Source organism: Brachypodium distachyon, chromosome 3 (genome assembly GCF_000005505.3).
Source record: "Brachypodium distachyon strain Bd21 chromosome 3, Brachypodium_distachyon_v3.0, whole genome shotgun sequence".
Lineage (NCBI taxonomy): Eukaryota > Viridiplantae > Streptophyta > Magnoliopsida > Poales > Poaceae > Brachypodium > Brachypodium distachyon.
Window position 1 is genome coordinate 7,137,862 of NC_016133.3, and position 16,024 is coordinate 7,153,885.

The window sequence follows — 16,024 nt, forward strand, 5'->3', positions numbered from 1 at the left end:
TGTACAGTTAACCTGACAAGTAGGTGTGGATAAGACGGTAAATCGGCGTTGATAAATTATCAATTAGTCACAATTAAATTTGCATGTAGATACAATAACTTTGCAAGTAGACACGGTTCAACTGACATTAGGTGTTGATATGCCAATAGTAGGTGCGAATAATCTTGTAAATAGACATGATTGACATTACAAATAGCTATTGATAAGCCCATATGAACTTGCAAGTAGGTAGGTGTAAGTACACACAGAAAAACCAATTAATAAAGGGCATATAATTAAACCAGCAAATATGACTTGCTCATTCATGTTATTTTGTGATTTTTGTCGGGTTCAAATCTGTACAAAATAGGCGTATTTATGTTGTTACGAACTGCTGTGATTAGTACCAAATGTTACCATGCTTACTTCATCAAAGACACAAGTGCAACATCAGCCAAAAGGCTAAAGGGAGGGCAACGGGGCTGGTTCCTGGCGGCTTAATTGGTCGGACGTGAAGACCTGCTGCTTGCCGATCGGACCTGCAGAAAGACCAGACCTTGGGCCGTGTCTGGCCAGTTGTTTCCGTGCTTGGGCTGTTGCTGGGCCGTGGTGGGGGTCGGCTCGCGAGCGCACGCGAGAGCAGGCGCGCGGGTACTCTGTACGCTGGCGCCGCTGCGGCTGGTTAGGTGGGGAAGGCCGCCGTGGAGTTCTGTCCATAAAAGAAACATGGAATACCTAACGAAAGAGTTTGAGACAGACAGTCCCCATAAATACTTGAAAGATGACGTTAGTCTTATTTACAATCTTATTGTGAATTTTCTATCTTCCAAGGCTAAAACCTAACACCGAGTGTGCAATGCAGATAATCAATACATGGATCCATTACATGCGCCGTCGAGGTGACAAAAAGGTCTGGCTTGAAACCACATGGTTTGTCAGATTAATGGCTGTGGCAAAACAACAAAGATCCATCGATAAGCTCAACAAGCTCAAAAATAAGATAAGAGAATTTTTTTTGTCTAAAGCATAACATGGTAAGTTGGTACCCTCTTTCCTCCCTAACTTTTTAAAACACCATACTTATTTCTATTCTTACGTCATAATTGATGCACATTTTCCTCCCTTAAATCGGTCTTTGCATCGGTACTTATCTATGGTCAATCCTGACCTCAAAGAAATTCATCATACTCGACTCCTTGGAGAATCCTGCCGCTAGCAAGGAGAGTATTGGCACAGACCGAGAGGAATTGTCACAAGCGTTCTGCTAAAGGTTTTGCACTTCTTGTAGTTAATAGCATTATTTTCTGCACTGCAATATTATTAATTAATTCCAACTTCACAATTATCAGCTCCAAGGAATGCAGGGGTACATGGAACTGCTAGCCACAGCTGAAGATAATATGTCAGGCATGAACACTAAATGGACATAAGTCAAGGTAGCAACCTGTAAAGGAAAGTTCATAAGTGGGCTGCTACAGCAGAAAGATAGGTAGGCCATTCTAACCAGCATCCATTCCAAACCCATTGTTTCTCTTGGCTTGATGAATACAGTTTTAACTTAGTATGTCTCATGCAGTTCTTCATGTGGCTTGTTCGTGCTTAAATTTATGGAGAACAGGTTGGGAGCAAAGCTACGAGAGGGATTCACGCAGGTATATGGTGACCTATTCTCATTTCTCCCCCACATTGTATGCATGTACATATTTGTAACTAATTTTTTCTACGCCATGCGCAATGCCAAATTGATAAATTCAGAAAGGAGTTCCCATGCAAGTTGCTCCACTGATCTGAACACGACGCCATATCTGGGCAGTCCTCCAGAGGGAAACTCTCTTCAATAATCTGAAGGCCGTCAATCGGATGTTAAAGAAGTTGATGAAGATGGAAACTCTTTAGTTTCTAACAGTACTAGTGCTGAGTTTTTGGCTGTGTCACTGCCGAACTCTTGGCTTAGGACTACTCTCGTCAGCCTGTTCGCTGGCACTTTTCCAATGCAATTCACTTCTAAAGAAACAAATTAACTATTTATATGCCTTTAAGTTCTGTTATGACATTCTCAAGAGCTTTCTGGTCAGCTACTTAAAATGAGTTTGGACCTATTTCTAGTATTTAATGAACAGAAGAAACTCACACAATAAACTACTTCGCTCTCTTTTTAATGGGAAAAGAAGAGACTTGTACTAAACTGGTCACCACCATTTTCATTCGAGTAAGAGTCAGCGGTACTTGCCACGCAAAACTCATAAGGACACAGATTGCGTATCAAGGAAAAAGCGGACAGTGCAAAGAAAATGAAGGATCTGCTAGCAGCTTTTAGCCTAATTAGTTTAGTGAATAAGGTTTTGACTTTCCTTGGCAATGGTTAGTATCGGTGGCATGGCATACGTCTATGCCAGTTAAAAGTTCTGGCTGCAGGTCACCTCCTTCCCCCATATGATCAATAACACAAATTAGTAAGGCTAACTATTACAAACTGGTAACTTATTTCCTTGGATAGAGAGAGCCGCTCTTATGCAAATTTCAAGCAATGCAGCAAGCCCTAGATAAACTGGGACATGAGAAGCATTGAGCATTGATCAATGAGCAGCCAAGGTTTGAAATTTGATGTTGCTCAAAGCAAAGCTACATTCCATGGGATTACTGAAAATGACTAAACTACAAGCCAAGTGGACCTAATGCTTGACCTAGCTAGTTGGACAGAATATAAGAGGAAAAGGTAACCAGTTTGAATATCACCAAGGAAAATTGAAATGTAAATAAGATTACTTACATATCAATGTTGGATAGGGCAAGCTCTCTCTCTCCAGCACATTTGGCTTTGCAACCACACCCTCAGGCTCCACCGTGACAAGAACATCAACCTAAATTTGAACACAAAACATCCATTATAGATCATCCCATCAAGGAGTGCCACACCAATTCCGCAGGCAAGCAACAAATCTAGCAAAAGAATTACTGAATACCAACCGGCGTGGTATTCTCAACCTCAAAAATGATCTTCTCCGTGTTGAGCAACCTCCTGTTCTTAGTCCAACTCCCCCAATCCTCCACAGCAGTCATCGTCGGCCATCTGCTTGCCCTTCTAGGAGCGCAAGATCTCCAGAATCATCGACGCCCCCTTCTGCACGAGCTGTGCCCACGAGCATCAGCTCCAGCAGCATGGACGTGGCGACAGCCTCGGCCATGGCCACGCGGTCGTTAGGCCAGCACCATCAACACCTACGCTGCCTTCTCCTGACACCCGTCCTGACACTTGACAGCGGGCAAGCTTCAAACTTGGCAGTGTGCCTTGGAACAGCTTACGAGATGAATAACGGATGCAAATCAGTAGTTGGCTACCTGTCAGGTCTGCATCGAAGAAGAGGGCGCCGAGCAGCTTGGCCCTTTGAAGTTGTTCTGCCGCAGTACAGGCTGCATGAAGAAAAGAAGCAAATTTAGAAAATATCACCACACACACTCTCTCAACTTTCAGAAAGAAAGTATCTAGCACTGAACAGCTGCAACTTCTCAAAGTTCAGACTAACTCACCCTGAACGCCAGGGCCGGGTTGGCAGCGGACGGCGGCGGCGTGGTCGCGATGGGGAGGAGCACGGCGCCGCGGGCTGGGAGGAGCACGCCCGCGCGGACGCCGGGGATGCCGGCGCTGCCTTCTCCTGGCACCCGGCCTCATCGGACCAGTTGAGCACATCGGCGAGGAGCGGTACCGCGGCTCACCACGCGGCGGCCCTCGGGGCAGGCGGCCACGATATTGCAGAGCGCGGCGGGCAACCACGATGGAGAGGTTCAGGGCGTCGTGCCGCGCCTGCCCCGGTGGCCGCGGCCTCCAACGACCGCACGAGGAAGGCCGCAGCACCAGAGGCGGCGGCGGCGGAGGGAGCTGCTCGTGCGAAATCGTATCGACGGAGCGCAGAATAAAACGAGAAACTGCCGACGTTTTCGGAAAAGAAAGCCTCCAGGGTTACTCTAACTCAGTACCAGGCCAATAGCCCATGCACCAGCCCACTAGTCCATCCCATAAAAACAAGAAACTCGTTGCCGAATTCTCGAATCGGTGCCTTCTTTCCCGATCGATCGATCCATTGATCCCGATCGGCGTTTACTGCTCAATCGATGGATCTACAAATGCAGCGATGTTTGCCCAAACTGATCACTGTTTGATTAATCCAGCCATTGCGTGCCGTCCGTTGACAATCGACTCTGACCAGCGGCTTCAATAAATCTTTCGGGCGATCAGTATGGACAGTCCTCAATCGATGGCCGCGGTCATGCTCTTCCTGTCAAAAGATCATCTCTAAGCTTTAAGAAAAAACTCATAACCTTTATTCACTTGTCTCTCTTCCACGTCATCAATTATCGTATGTGGCAGCCTTAAGAAAAAGCTGACGTCACATGTCCTAAAAACATCTCGTCCTAAAAGCATCATCGTTTATGCATGTTTTAAACGATGTGATATCAAAACAGGTCTCCGCTAAACTTGTTTGTACCATTGCCTGAATGTATACTTTGCCTAAAATCTGTACCATTGTCTAAATGTATACTTTGTCTAAAATCTCTAGGACATCGTCCGCATATTGACAACGACAACCCAGTCTTGACGTCCAAATTACCCACCAGAGATGCTTTAGCTATGGCGATAGGAGAAATTATAGACAAACTGCTGAAAATCCGAAAGGTGAGAATATTTTTAGAGCATTGTCTATATCCACACAAAATTCTTTTGGTGATGCTCTTAACGGACAGTTCCTCTAAACTTCCCGACGTGCCGTACATACCTAAATCAGACTCCGAATATGCAATCTACAAACATATCCTATACATATGACATATGTAAACCACCAATAATTCATGAACCTCCTCTCAGGTTCAACTGAATCAACACAGACAGTAGCCAATAAATACGAAGTTATCAATAAAAAAACAGAATGGCAACAGACAGTCATGCACAATGAACAGGTAACAAAATCATGAAGGGGCAAGCAATTAAGCATTTAGGCAACCAGGTAGGGAAGGACAAACACAAATGAGAAAAAGGTCAGCATTCAGCTTCAAGTAACAGGCAAAAACATCTGGCCAGATAATTCAATTTGCAAGGTGAACTTCTGATTGTGCAACAAGAGAAAGGTTCTAACAGCCGCTGCACCTAGAGAAAAGATTTTAAGACGCATGGGACTTGTTGAGGATGACTCCTTCATACTTGACCTGGAACCACTTCATGGCATCCTCCTTGGTCACCCTCTGATGGATCCCGACACGAGCCTTGCACCTGCGGCGACGGGACACACGGTAGCCAGCACGCTCAAGTACGACATAGAAGTCCATCCCATAAATACCTGTTGAGGGATCATACCTGTAGAAGACAATAGAGGTTTAGGCACTTAGCCATGAGGTTGGGCTGAAATCATGAACTGAAAGGCACAGCAGAATGAAAGATTGTTTTGTCGAAAAGAAAGCTTTCTTTAGGTGTATAACTAGCACACTGAAAAAAAAGACGACAAGGTAGTTATCTCCATCAACAGCAATGCACTGCTGGTGTTGGGATTCAAGTGAGCTCCCAGTTACAGTCTTTAAATAGCTTTTCATACAACAACAATCAATCAAGGAATCAGTACCGTCAAGAGCCAATAATTGAGGTTTAAAATAGATAGTTTCATCAACAGTGTCACCATAAATAAATATGCTCTGATGTTTCTTTACTAGATTGAACCGTTAGGTGTATAAACAAACTACACAAATAAGAATAACCAAAAACCGGTATTGCACTTTGCAATGATAATTGTTGAAGTCACTACTGTTCCATGATTTAAAGCTTTACTGCAACCTTATGTGTTTATTGTCATTACCGATATAACCAGAAATAACAATAACCATGCCACGGCCCAGGTATTATCATCTGTACTTTATGCAGGGAAGTATTACTAGAAAAACATGCTTAAACATTATCATCATAGAACTAAAACGCTATCTATCCATTCAATGTGGTGACTCAAAACATGTCCTCGAGACACTACCCTAGCTGATACAGAGTGCCCTAAAAATGTTAAACATAACGGCACAACTCCAAAATGTAATACTCAAAACATCTTAAGCTTCTAAGAAAGATGCATAATTAGTGTAATAAATAATAATACCACAAGGCATCTTAACAAAGCAAATACAATAAATGGAAACAAAGATGCATCATTGCTGTAACCAAAGTACCACACCCACTATGCAAGATGCATCATTGCCGTAACCACATCCTAGTCCACTATGCAAATAGGACTATGAATTCATAGTCAGGAAAGATGGTCTTACTTCATGCCAAGATCGATGTGTTCCTGGATACCGAAGCCAAAGCAGCCGGTGTCGCTGAAGTTCCTCCTGAGAAGCTCGTACTCCTTCACCTTGAGCCCGCTCTCGAGCAGCTGCATGGCCTTCTCACCTCGCACCGTCACATAACACGCGATCTTCTCGTTACGCCGGATGCCAAATGAACGCACGGTGTACCTCGCTGGAGTGGACAATACAAAAGTGTCAACAAACAAGAATCGAATCCCGGCCTGCATTAGATGCACACAAAGCAGAGAACGGCGCAGTGACGTACCCTTGGAGAACACAGGCGACTGCCCGCTGAGCTGCTCGAGCACCTGCAGAAGAACCAAAGAGAGATGAAGTGGGTTGGGCGAGCAATATCTATTCAAGAATATGGTGGTGAAGAGAGGGAGGGGGGCATGACGGCAAGGGGGGTATAGCAACCTTGGAGGCACGGGTGAGCCTGTCGCCGCTCTCGCCGACGGAGATGTTGAGGACGAGTTTCTGCACCTTGATCTCCCGCATGGGGTTCAACTGCTTCTTCTCCGTCGACTGCGACACATAACACAACAACACAGACAAGGGTTACGGCATTAGCTTCACAAGAACGATGAGAATGAGAAAAAGGTAGCGGCGGGAGGAGAACGGGCAACCATGGCGGCAGAAGATCGGATATCCTTCGGCTTCTTCGGCGGCGGCGGCAGGGAGACTGGCGTCGAGAGGGGGATGAGGAGGGTGGCGGCGCGGGGTTAAAAGAGAGCAACCCTAGGATGGGAAAAGAGAATGGGCCTGACAGGTTCTCTGCGCAGGAGCATGGGCCTGTTTGCTTAAGTGGGCTTTATACGGCCTATCAATCTATCATCTATTGGGCTGTGGTTTCGTCCAATCTTCTTTTTTCGAAAACTAGCTGTGCGCCTGTGCGTGCTTTTTTAGGGGAATCAAAATTTCCCCTAAAAAGGAAATGCTAGGTAATCAAAATTATGTAGTATGCACAGGCTGCTCCAAAAAAAAATGTACTATGGACAGGTTGTTTGAATGTTTGTGACTCATATTTTTCATTTTTTTATTAAATGTTTCTCAAAATAGTAAAAAAGATTATCTCAAAATATACATCAAAACCAATCAACCATAATCAGATCGTGCATATCTAACGCACAGAATGATTGTAATTAGATGATTTTGTAGCAATCTAGGGAGTGACCTTGGTAAACTGAACTGATAACCACTAATTCAAATCTTTATAAGTGTGATATGTACACAAGAAAGGGTCGTACTCTCTAAAATGTAAATATGTATACAAAAGAGGGTTGAAAGAGTAAGAAAATTGGATGCATCCATGATTTCAAATGTTGTCCCTTCCATTTACATAGGCCATGCCTGTTTTTTTTTACTTTGTAGTACTTTTTGTTTTGCAGATTCACTATTTTATAAGCATTCTTTGTACTCCCTACATCAACACGTGTATTGAGTTGAAAATTGATTACTCCGTATTATTTCATTTCACTTTTTTGGGGCCACCGACTCGCATCACATTGTCTGGTGAGAAAGTACAAATTATAAGAATCTTCAATTCACAAACAAAAAGTAGCCGTGCACTACTTAATTTCTCTGACCGCAATGGAATAAATTATTTATCGGGTTTATTAAATTAGGGTGATCAACTTTTTTTTTGGGATAAAATTAGGGTGATCAACTGATGAATGTATCACGAGAAGGAGATCCAGTAGGGCCTAGCCGACGTTCAGAAAATATCCTCTTTCCTGTTCTTTGAAGAGAGATCATTTTACCGTAGTGACCTACCACAGGGGAAGAAGAAGTCGAAGTGGGTGGTGAATCGCCGGGCAAATCTCCTTTGGCAGACGGACAGGACCAAGGATTCAAGGGAGAACCCCGGCCACATCCATCCGTCGTCCCTCTGCCAACGGAGGAGTTGCCCTGCAATGCACCTTCACACGCACACGCACATCAATCTCAATCTCACTCGCTAATCACCGTCGCCGATCGATACGGGTTTCTGTTCTCTTCCCTTTGGGTGTTGTTGGTTGATTTGCTGCTGAGAGGAGGAGACGCGACGACGCCGTGCATTTATGCGGTGCTCGGAAACGGCATATCCGCCGGGAACATGCTCCTCCTCGGCCTCTTTCTCCTTTCGTCGCGTTTGCAAGGATCGGGGGCATGCCAAAAGGAGGAGGAAAGGAAAGGTTCGCCGAGACGGAAAATGCCCACAAAATCGTCGCTTTTATTCCGAGATCTGATAGATCGGGATGCGCTTTCTGTTAGCCGTTGGGACTTGACCCCGTAGAGAAATAAACAAAGCGCCAAAGCTCTTCTTCGCTGAAAAGCTTTAGATCGATCGCTACGACGCTACGCCTTCTCCTGGTCTTGGCCGTGAGTAAAGCCAGCAGCAGAGGAGAAATTAGATCCGTGGGAATGTCCTGCGACAAGCTTAGGCGGAATCTAGCGGCACGGCCCTTTCCTTGGCTCCACCGGAAAGATGCGATTGACCGTGGTCCACGGAATGCGATGTGATTATCCTGATCAACCAATCACTCGTGACCATGGCAAAGGCAACATCGCAAAGCTTTCTTTTAATCTGCTCCATCTTTCCAACCTCAAGAAGAATATAGCAATCGAGATCAATGGTCCAATAAAGCTTATCTTCTGCTCCCTCGGTTTCATGATTCTTGTCGAAATATTACATGTATCTAAATGCTTTTTAGGAATAGATACATCCATTTTTATGCAAATTTAAGACATGAATTATGAAACGGAGGAAGTAATTATTATTTTCTTCCCTAAACAGCGAATTTTTGCTAATTCAAACTCAATGAACTTGTTGGGAAATTCGCCTCAAACTCACTTCAGAGCATTTGGCGGAACTTGTATATAAGCCTTTTGAAACCTGCACGTCCAATTTCGACCAACTTCGAAACAATACCAGACTTATCGGAACAAAACAACTCCCTTAACGGAGAAAAAAAAGCAGAGAATAGGACTGCACAAGGAAAGGAAGAGCAAGATTGCAAGCTAGCCATCCAATCTGGCAGGCCTAAAGGCATCCGCAATGGCTGACTTTTAACCCGACTCTTATTTAAAATTTGCTTCTACGATGGAAATGGAAATAAAAGAGAGAAGAGAAACTCTTAAGGAAAGAATCGACGAAGAGTCAGCTAAAAGTCAGTTAAGAGTCGATCTTTAACCATTACACAACATCGCATTCAATGCTAACAAATTATCTAGAGTCAGTTTAAAGACACGAGTCATTGCGCATGTTATTTTACCCTTGACTGACATGTATAGTCAGTACTGAATCTACTATTGCGGATGCATTCATTTCTTTTCGCCTTGTGAAGCAGTTGATTAAGTTTATCTTTAAAATTTCTTCTCCATTTATAGAGGCTGGGTTTGATCCTTTCAAGATGACAGAGTTCCTGACCGTCCAAAGACTCAGCTTTTCATGCTGAAGGGAACCGCCACTGGCCCAGTTCTTTTCGACTTCCTAGACCGGCTTCTCTAAGAAGCTGTTCTCCCCCAGATTTCTGGAGAAGTCACCACCTAAATTTGATTAGTCTTCCAAACTAGTTTGGCCTAAACTACTTTGAAAAGTCAGCTAAATTTGGATATGGGTTCTTCTCCAGAAAACTAGGAGAGTGCAGCTTCTCAGAGAAACCAGGTCTAGAAGCCGAAAAGAACACACCCGCCTGCTGTATAATGATGATTTTGTGGTGTTCACGAACAATACCACCAAGTGGGATCTCTATGAACCAATCTTGGCAGTTAGATTTTGGAAACACAAATGCTAAAAGGAACATTGGAAAATAACTCGGCATTCTCCCTCTGTTGCTGGACGCTGTAACAATCATATAATGCCGATAAAGTTGCCTGCTTGTGTTGAAAAAAAAAACTGGCATGACACCGCGATGCAACGCATTTTCCATGGCGCAATACCAAACGCAGCAAGAACGGCACATGGACATGCAGGCCATCACACAGCGCTAAAAGAGGGAAGATCCTTCCCAAGAATTGTTCCATTTGGTAGCATATGCCGGGCATATCCACATTTCGTCTTGTCTTTCCTCTCGACCTCGCAGGATAAATTGGTGCCCGCCATTGCACAGAGCATGCAACACCTGACCAAGCGAACCAGCAAGTAAGAAAGAGCGTGTTATTGAGATGAGGGTGAGAATTACAGTGCGGTTCTCCTCTGGCACGGAGGTCGAGGGTAGCCGGCGGCAATCCGGCCAGCGGCGAGGCTGCCAGTCCGTCCCCTTGCCAAAGGAGAATTGCCCTGCCATTCATAACCCTCCTGGGTTTATACATATGATGTGTGCTTACTGTGCTGGAAAGACTAAGCATGGCAAATCCTAGGTCTGTGACGTAAACCTTCCAGTTTTTAAAACGTTTTTCAGATACGCGTCCCTTTAAAAAAAATTTGCAGGAAATTTCTTATGAGGCTTTTCTGGACTATTTTCAGTAGAACGAGGGCATGATCCAGAAAAAGGTTCCTGCTTTAGACAATGGTACAACAGTATATGATGCTTCCATTTTCCATTTATAGATATAAACAAATATATAATATTACAAAGTTAAGTAAACTTGAGCATGCCGGCAAAAATAGTTCCACAATAAACATTAATTGATGGATTACCAATTAGGTCGCAAGAGAAACTTAAAAGAGCAAATATCAAAAAACCACTTTTTTAGATGAAAAGGTCCATCATCGCCCTGTTTCATTTCATAGAAACCAAATCCAGTTTAAGCCCAGGTCTTACAAACCCATACAAGTGTCACCCTCAACATCGAACCAAAACCTTACAGGCTGAGTATCTGAAAAGTAACTGGCACAAAACTAAAAGAACATAATGTAAGTACCATTTTGTTTGTCAAAATGAAACTATCATAAAACTAGCTGCATGTTTTGTCTTTAAAATGTAATTTCTTGACCTGTTTAGTGTAGTTCTGTGAAAACATTACATACCAAAAGTCATCTGTGAAACATCACATCCTTCTTCATTACCAAATATCATATGCTTAAAGTGTGGATCTATGAAAAGTTAAATGCTAAGGGCTAGGCCTGGTAGTGGGTTGGATTCAAATGGTTTTTATGGTTCGGGCTCTCAACCTGGTCGTCTTTCGGTGGGTGGAAATGGATTGACTTCGCGAATGGATGGGTCTGGTGCGGTTTTAACGTAGAAATGGTTTGGGGTGGTTTGGTTTTGGACTCGAACGCTTTGGTTTTGTATGGGCTGAACCCGTGGGCAGAGGAGCAGCTAGCGTCGTGTCCAGCGTCTTCTCCGTCTTCCCCAGATCCTTGCTGGGGGCCTAGGGTTGCGCTGCCACCGTCTCCCCCATCCGGCGCTCCACCGCCGGCGTACCTAGGGCCGCCGGATTCCGCGGATCCGGTCCCTCACGCTGCCACAAGATTGTTCCCCAAGGTCCTACTTTGCCACAAGATTCCACCAAGACAACTTCCTTTTGCTCCATCCGATCTCAACTAAACCGCCCTTCACTAAATCGGTAAGCAATGTTAGATTCTGTTTTTGGATGAATCCGAGGATTGCTTTCCAGAATTTTCGTTTTACTCCCGTTTTTGTTGTTCAAGTAGGTGCAGTACTAATTGAATACCTATTTTATTTGCAGGTACTGATTGAGTAAATGTACTTAATTTGGCCGTTGGCTCCAAGTACTGCTTACAAGTGATTATTCACATGTCCTAATTTATTTTTTATTGTCTGTTCTGCTCACTATGTTTATGCAGAATTCCCTAATGCATTGCTTGAATGTATAGAGAATTAACTACTAAATACTAATATTAATTTCACATATACAGCATGAGAGATGGTTATTTTGATAGGGCAGTTGGTCCTTTGCTAAGATGTTATTCCAGATTGACAGCACATGTCCACTGCCTCCTCCTAGTCACCGAGACCTTCCACATCTGCCCTGTGAGTGTATCTTAGTTGTGTTGTAGAACTGCAAGTTTGTCCTGCTTAATATGGTCTGATGCAAATGGTTTTTTTTCGTTAGGAAAACATAACCGTTGATACTAGAGTTTCTTGTTATGTCATGAGATGTTGTCTGTAATTACTGAATGTGCAATGCCAATCATGCAGCCAGAGCATTCTCTGCATGTATATCTTCTAGTTATGTGAAGCTTGTATGAATATATGAAAAATCTGAAGCTTATCAGTGAAGCTTATCTGAATAACTATGTATGTAAAATCTCAAAAGTTATATGTGTGTAGCTACTGTTAGTTCAGAATTAATTGAACTGAAGCTTAATTATGTCGAGACTAATTCCTGATGTTTCGTCCCTGTATAGATATCACATGGGCCTCCCCTGCTATGCAAATAATTTCCTTTCTATAAGCAGATCACTCCATGTTTCAGGTGGTGAAGTGTTCACACAAATCATTGTACAAGTGTTGAATGGAAGGAGTCCATGAAGATGGTGACAAAATTGGTGTAAAAAGATGGGGCTTTTGCTCACTGACCAGATGCACTGAAGTTATGGACCCTAGTAAAGTTACTTGTGTAGTTACTCCCTAGAAATCATGTCTAATGAAGTAATAATTCAATCTATGTAACTAACCGTTAATTAAGCAGACATTTGATGGGACTTGATAGTTGCCATTGTTTGCCTGGAAGGATTTTTTTTTTTTTTTTGCAATTGTCATTTCACATTACATAATATTTGTTTCATTTGGACAGCAGGGTTAACCTGTACTGCACCTTTAATGTTTCACTTTAAGAGCTGAAGTACCGAATCCAACAGCCAGCACGTCTGCATGCGCATCGTGGATTGTGAGCTAAACTATCGATGGCTCTTTTAGTGTGTGTACCGTGGTTCCGAAATGGTCTGAAATGGTTTCCCCAGTCCATTTGGTTGATTCGGATTGGAGTGGGTTGGATGTAGATCGCGTACGAGTTGGTCTGGACTGGATCGAAGGGTCTAGTGTTTGGGGTGGATGCGGATTGGTTTTATGTATTGTCTTATCTGGTTTGGTGCGGGTATGGTCCGGATTTCAAACCATTACCAGGCCTACTAAGGGCCCTCTTGGGTGTAGAATTTTCATAGGCATTTTGAGGATTCAATTGCTTTTTTCCCTACAAAAGCCATTTAGATCAACACTTGAGGTTCTCAGATTCCTAGAAGTACCTTTCTGTGCCCCCAATTCCACATGAAATCTAACACAAGCGTGTCTATCTCTTAGAATATTCATATGCATTTTGGAGGATTCAATTCCTTTTTCCCTGTAAGAGCCCTTTGGATCAAGGATTGAGGTTTCTCAAATTCCTATCAATACATTTCCATGCCACATTCAATCTGTGACAATACATCAATCGTAGAGAAGTCCAATTATGGGCAAGATCAAAGTAATAACAACAGAACACGTCCTTCCATTCATTGTTTCATACATAGCAAGAACTAGTTTTAGGCATCTATCTTTCATAAGGGAATCTTTGGTTCCTCACTCCAGACATAAGATGAATCAATTTTGTAAAAACTTTACATCATCATAGACACAAATATGAAAATACAATCAGGATTTTACAGACAGCTCTAACCTGTTGCTGAAATGCCTGTACTCTAAAGTATGACAATGTTCATGAACTTCCTCTTTGCAAAAGCCAGCCACCATTTGTTTGGAGTGCCATTGGTTCTGTATGCACAGTTGAGCAGCCTCCCACTTGTTTCCTCCCTTATCTGCTTCAGATAATTCCTCAACAATTCTGCATTCAAACAGAGAAATTCTTAATTGAGGATCACAATCCGTGGGAGTAAGAAAATTCTCCTGTTAGATTTAGTCAATACTGAGTTCCAGCTTTAATTAGTCTACAATTTAAATAAATAATGCTTCACGCTTCTCTCTCAAAAAAGTAAATTGGGTGAACTCGTGAAATACTAAGCAAACAACTTAATAGCTTGTGCAAAACAGAGTTAGCTTGATTTGACTAAAAGCATATCCAGCACCCAACTGAAGTAGACGGAGCTACATACCTGCTTCCTCTGGAGATTGGGGAAGGGCGAAAAGTCCAGGGAAAGGAAAACCTGGTTCTCCAGGCACAGGAACTTTTTCCAATCCCAGATTTATGATTGCCTTGGTCCCAACAGCCAGTGTCCGGCAGCCTTCTAGTCTTTTCAACGCAATATTAATGTAAGATGTCAGATAGATAAGCAATTTGTCTGCTGGGCTTTTGACATGAAAGTTCTTGAAGAAAACATTTGCTCGGAAGAAAGTTATTGCTTCATCCACTACGTCTGCTTTATCTGTAATAGAATGAACACAAATAAGCAGTTCAGCATAGTTGTATAGGAGTGGAAGTACAACATAAAATATGTCTATTGTTGTTACAAAACCTGAATCTGAGGCTGGGGCTGGGCCCTTTATATGAGTTTTTAATGGAAGCAAAGGACACCCGCACGCTTTAGTGATCTCATCGTCGTCAATGAAACTAGAGTGGTAAACCTGTCCAATGAGGGAGAAATTCATATGGTGCTCCGTTGGTGGTTGATGTTAACCACGACCAAACAAGACCTAATAAAAACTAGCAAGGAAAGTTATAACAGGTGTCAAGCCCCTTTGGTCATTACTTTCTACCGTTGATATCATCTTGGCCAACGCTTAAAACCCATGAAAGGTGTCATTAACGGTGTTACTCTAATTGAACCAAAAGATCTACTTCATGGTGTTGTTACCTTTGAACTATTGGACTCAATCAGCATAATCACTGAAGACCATACAAGAACATAGATAAATGGGAATAAGAGTTCAAAATAAAATCATATAGCTTCATCATTTATTTGGAAGTATACCAAGGGATAGTGTTCTAATTCAATACTGAAGCCAGAAAATGGTCCAATAATTTGAGAAATCAAGCAAGGAAAACATTTTTTGAGCTTAGTGTTCTGTATTTTTAGGCTCCAGATTTCACGTCGTTTTAAAGAAAACATTGTTATCTGATGAAATTCTGCAGTATAGCTGGAAAAACGTGATGGCCCTCAACCTGTTTACAAGGAGAACCCAGTCTATAATCTACCAGCTTCTTCACCAATCTACAACTGAACGGAACAACCCAACGTTTGAAATGGAACTTGCCTTTCAGTTGGGCCTTGTTAAAGACTCGGTGGCAACCCGAATTCGGCGGCGATGGTGTGCAAGGGATGAGACGATCTAGAAGAGGGATAGGGCAAGGAACTCACCATGGCTGTGGAGGACCGTACGGTACGATGCGCCGCCGACCAACAGGGTTGCTGCCCGCGTGGATCTGCCGAGGTCCGACCGCAGGGTGGCGACGAACTGCCGGGGGGCCCCCCGGGGGGGGGGAGGGGGGGCAGGAGATGGATCGGGAGAGAAACGCGGCGCCACGAGCCGGCGGCGGGGAATCGGGAGAGGAGGAGATCGATCGCTCGCCTACCTGAGATGCGCTTCGGAATCCGAAGGAAGAAAAGAAAGAGGAAAACAGATGCTGGGAGCCTGGGACAAGCAAAAGAAAAACGGACCAGGCCCAACAGAGAAGCGGCCCAATAGCGGAGGCCCAAGAATGAAGCGAATAATAAGGCTCTGCCAAAGGAATAAAAAAAATCCCGAATTCTAAAAAAGAAAAACCGTTCGCATGTCAAATCATGGTTTCTTCGGATACGGTTTTATGTTTTTTTTAAAAGGACATGTATCTTTACTATTTTTTAATTTGCAGTTGCGTCCGTAGTAGGCTCGTACGTCATCCCAACTTCAGAGCAATTACATCTCTG

At 43.4% G+C, this 16,024-nt stretch overlaps 2 protein-coding genes and 2 non-coding genes across 4 annotated transcripts; 1 reads left to right on the forward strand and 3 right to left on the reverse strand.

The window, feature by feature from the left end:
- Positions 1-4,925: 4,925 nt before the first annotated feature.
- On the reverse strand, positions 4,926-7,083 carry LOC100829607 (60S ribosomal protein L11). Its single transcript, XM_003571838.4, has 5 exons — positions 6,924-7,083; positions 6,715-6,822; positions 6,563-6,605; positions 6,274-6,469; positions 4,926-5,326 (listed from the first exon to the last, which is right to left on the reverse strand). The coding sequence occupies exons 1-5, from the start codon at positions 6,924-6,926 to the stop codon at positions 5,134-5,136; spliced, it is 543 nt and encodes a 180-aa protein (XP_003571886.1). The 5' UTR covers positions 6,927-7,083; the 3' UTR covers positions 4,926-5,133.
- Positions 7,084-8,085: 1,002 nt separating this feature from the next.
- On the reverse strand, positions 8,086-8,227 carry MIR399D (microRNA MIR399d). Its single transcript, NR_127117.1, has one exon. It is a non-coding gene; the product is annotated as a microRNA MIR399d (primary transcript).
- Positions 8,228-10,431: 2,204 nt separating this feature from the next.
- On the forward strand, positions 10,432-10,591 carry MIR399B (microRNA MIR399b). The gene has a single exon (NR_126878.1). It is a non-coding gene; the product is annotated as a microRNA MIR399b (primary transcript).
- Positions 10,592-13,644: 3,053 nt separating this feature from the next.
- On the reverse strand, positions 13,645-15,718 carry LOC100831443 (actin-related protein 2/3 complex subunit 3). The gene is made up of 4 exons (XM_003571843.4): positions 15,476-15,718; positions 14,633-14,741; positions 14,273-14,542; positions 13,645-14,004 (listed from the first exon to the last, which is right to left on the reverse strand). Exons 1-4 carry the CDS (start codon positions 15,476-15,478, stop codon positions 13,862-13,864), a joined length of 525 nt encoding a protein of 174 aa, XP_003571891.1. The 5' UTR covers positions 15,479-15,718; the 3' UTR covers positions 13,645-13,861.
- Between the last annotated feature and the right edge of the window lie 306 nt (positions 15,719-16,024).

Coding starts and splice junctions, on each gene's coding strand:
- LOC100829607 (XM_003571838.4), bottom strand. Junction 6,606..6,714: donor GGCTCACCCGTGCCTCCAAG/GTTGCTATACCC, acceptor GTTCTTCTGCAG/GTGCTCGAGCAGCTCAGCGG. Junction 5,327..6,273: donor CACATCGATCTTGGCATGAA/GTAAGACCATCT, acceptor TGTCTTCTACAG/GTATGATCCCTCAACAGGTA.
- LOC100831443 (XM_003571843.4), bottom strand. Junction 14,543..14,632: donor AGCCCCAGCCTCAGATTCAG/GTTTTGTAACAA, acceptor ATTCTATTACAG/ATAAAGCAGACGTAGTGGAT. Junction 14,005..14,272: donor CCAATCTCCAGAGGAAGCAG/GTATGTAGCTCC, acceptor GTTTGAATGCAG/AATTGTTGAGGAATTATCTG.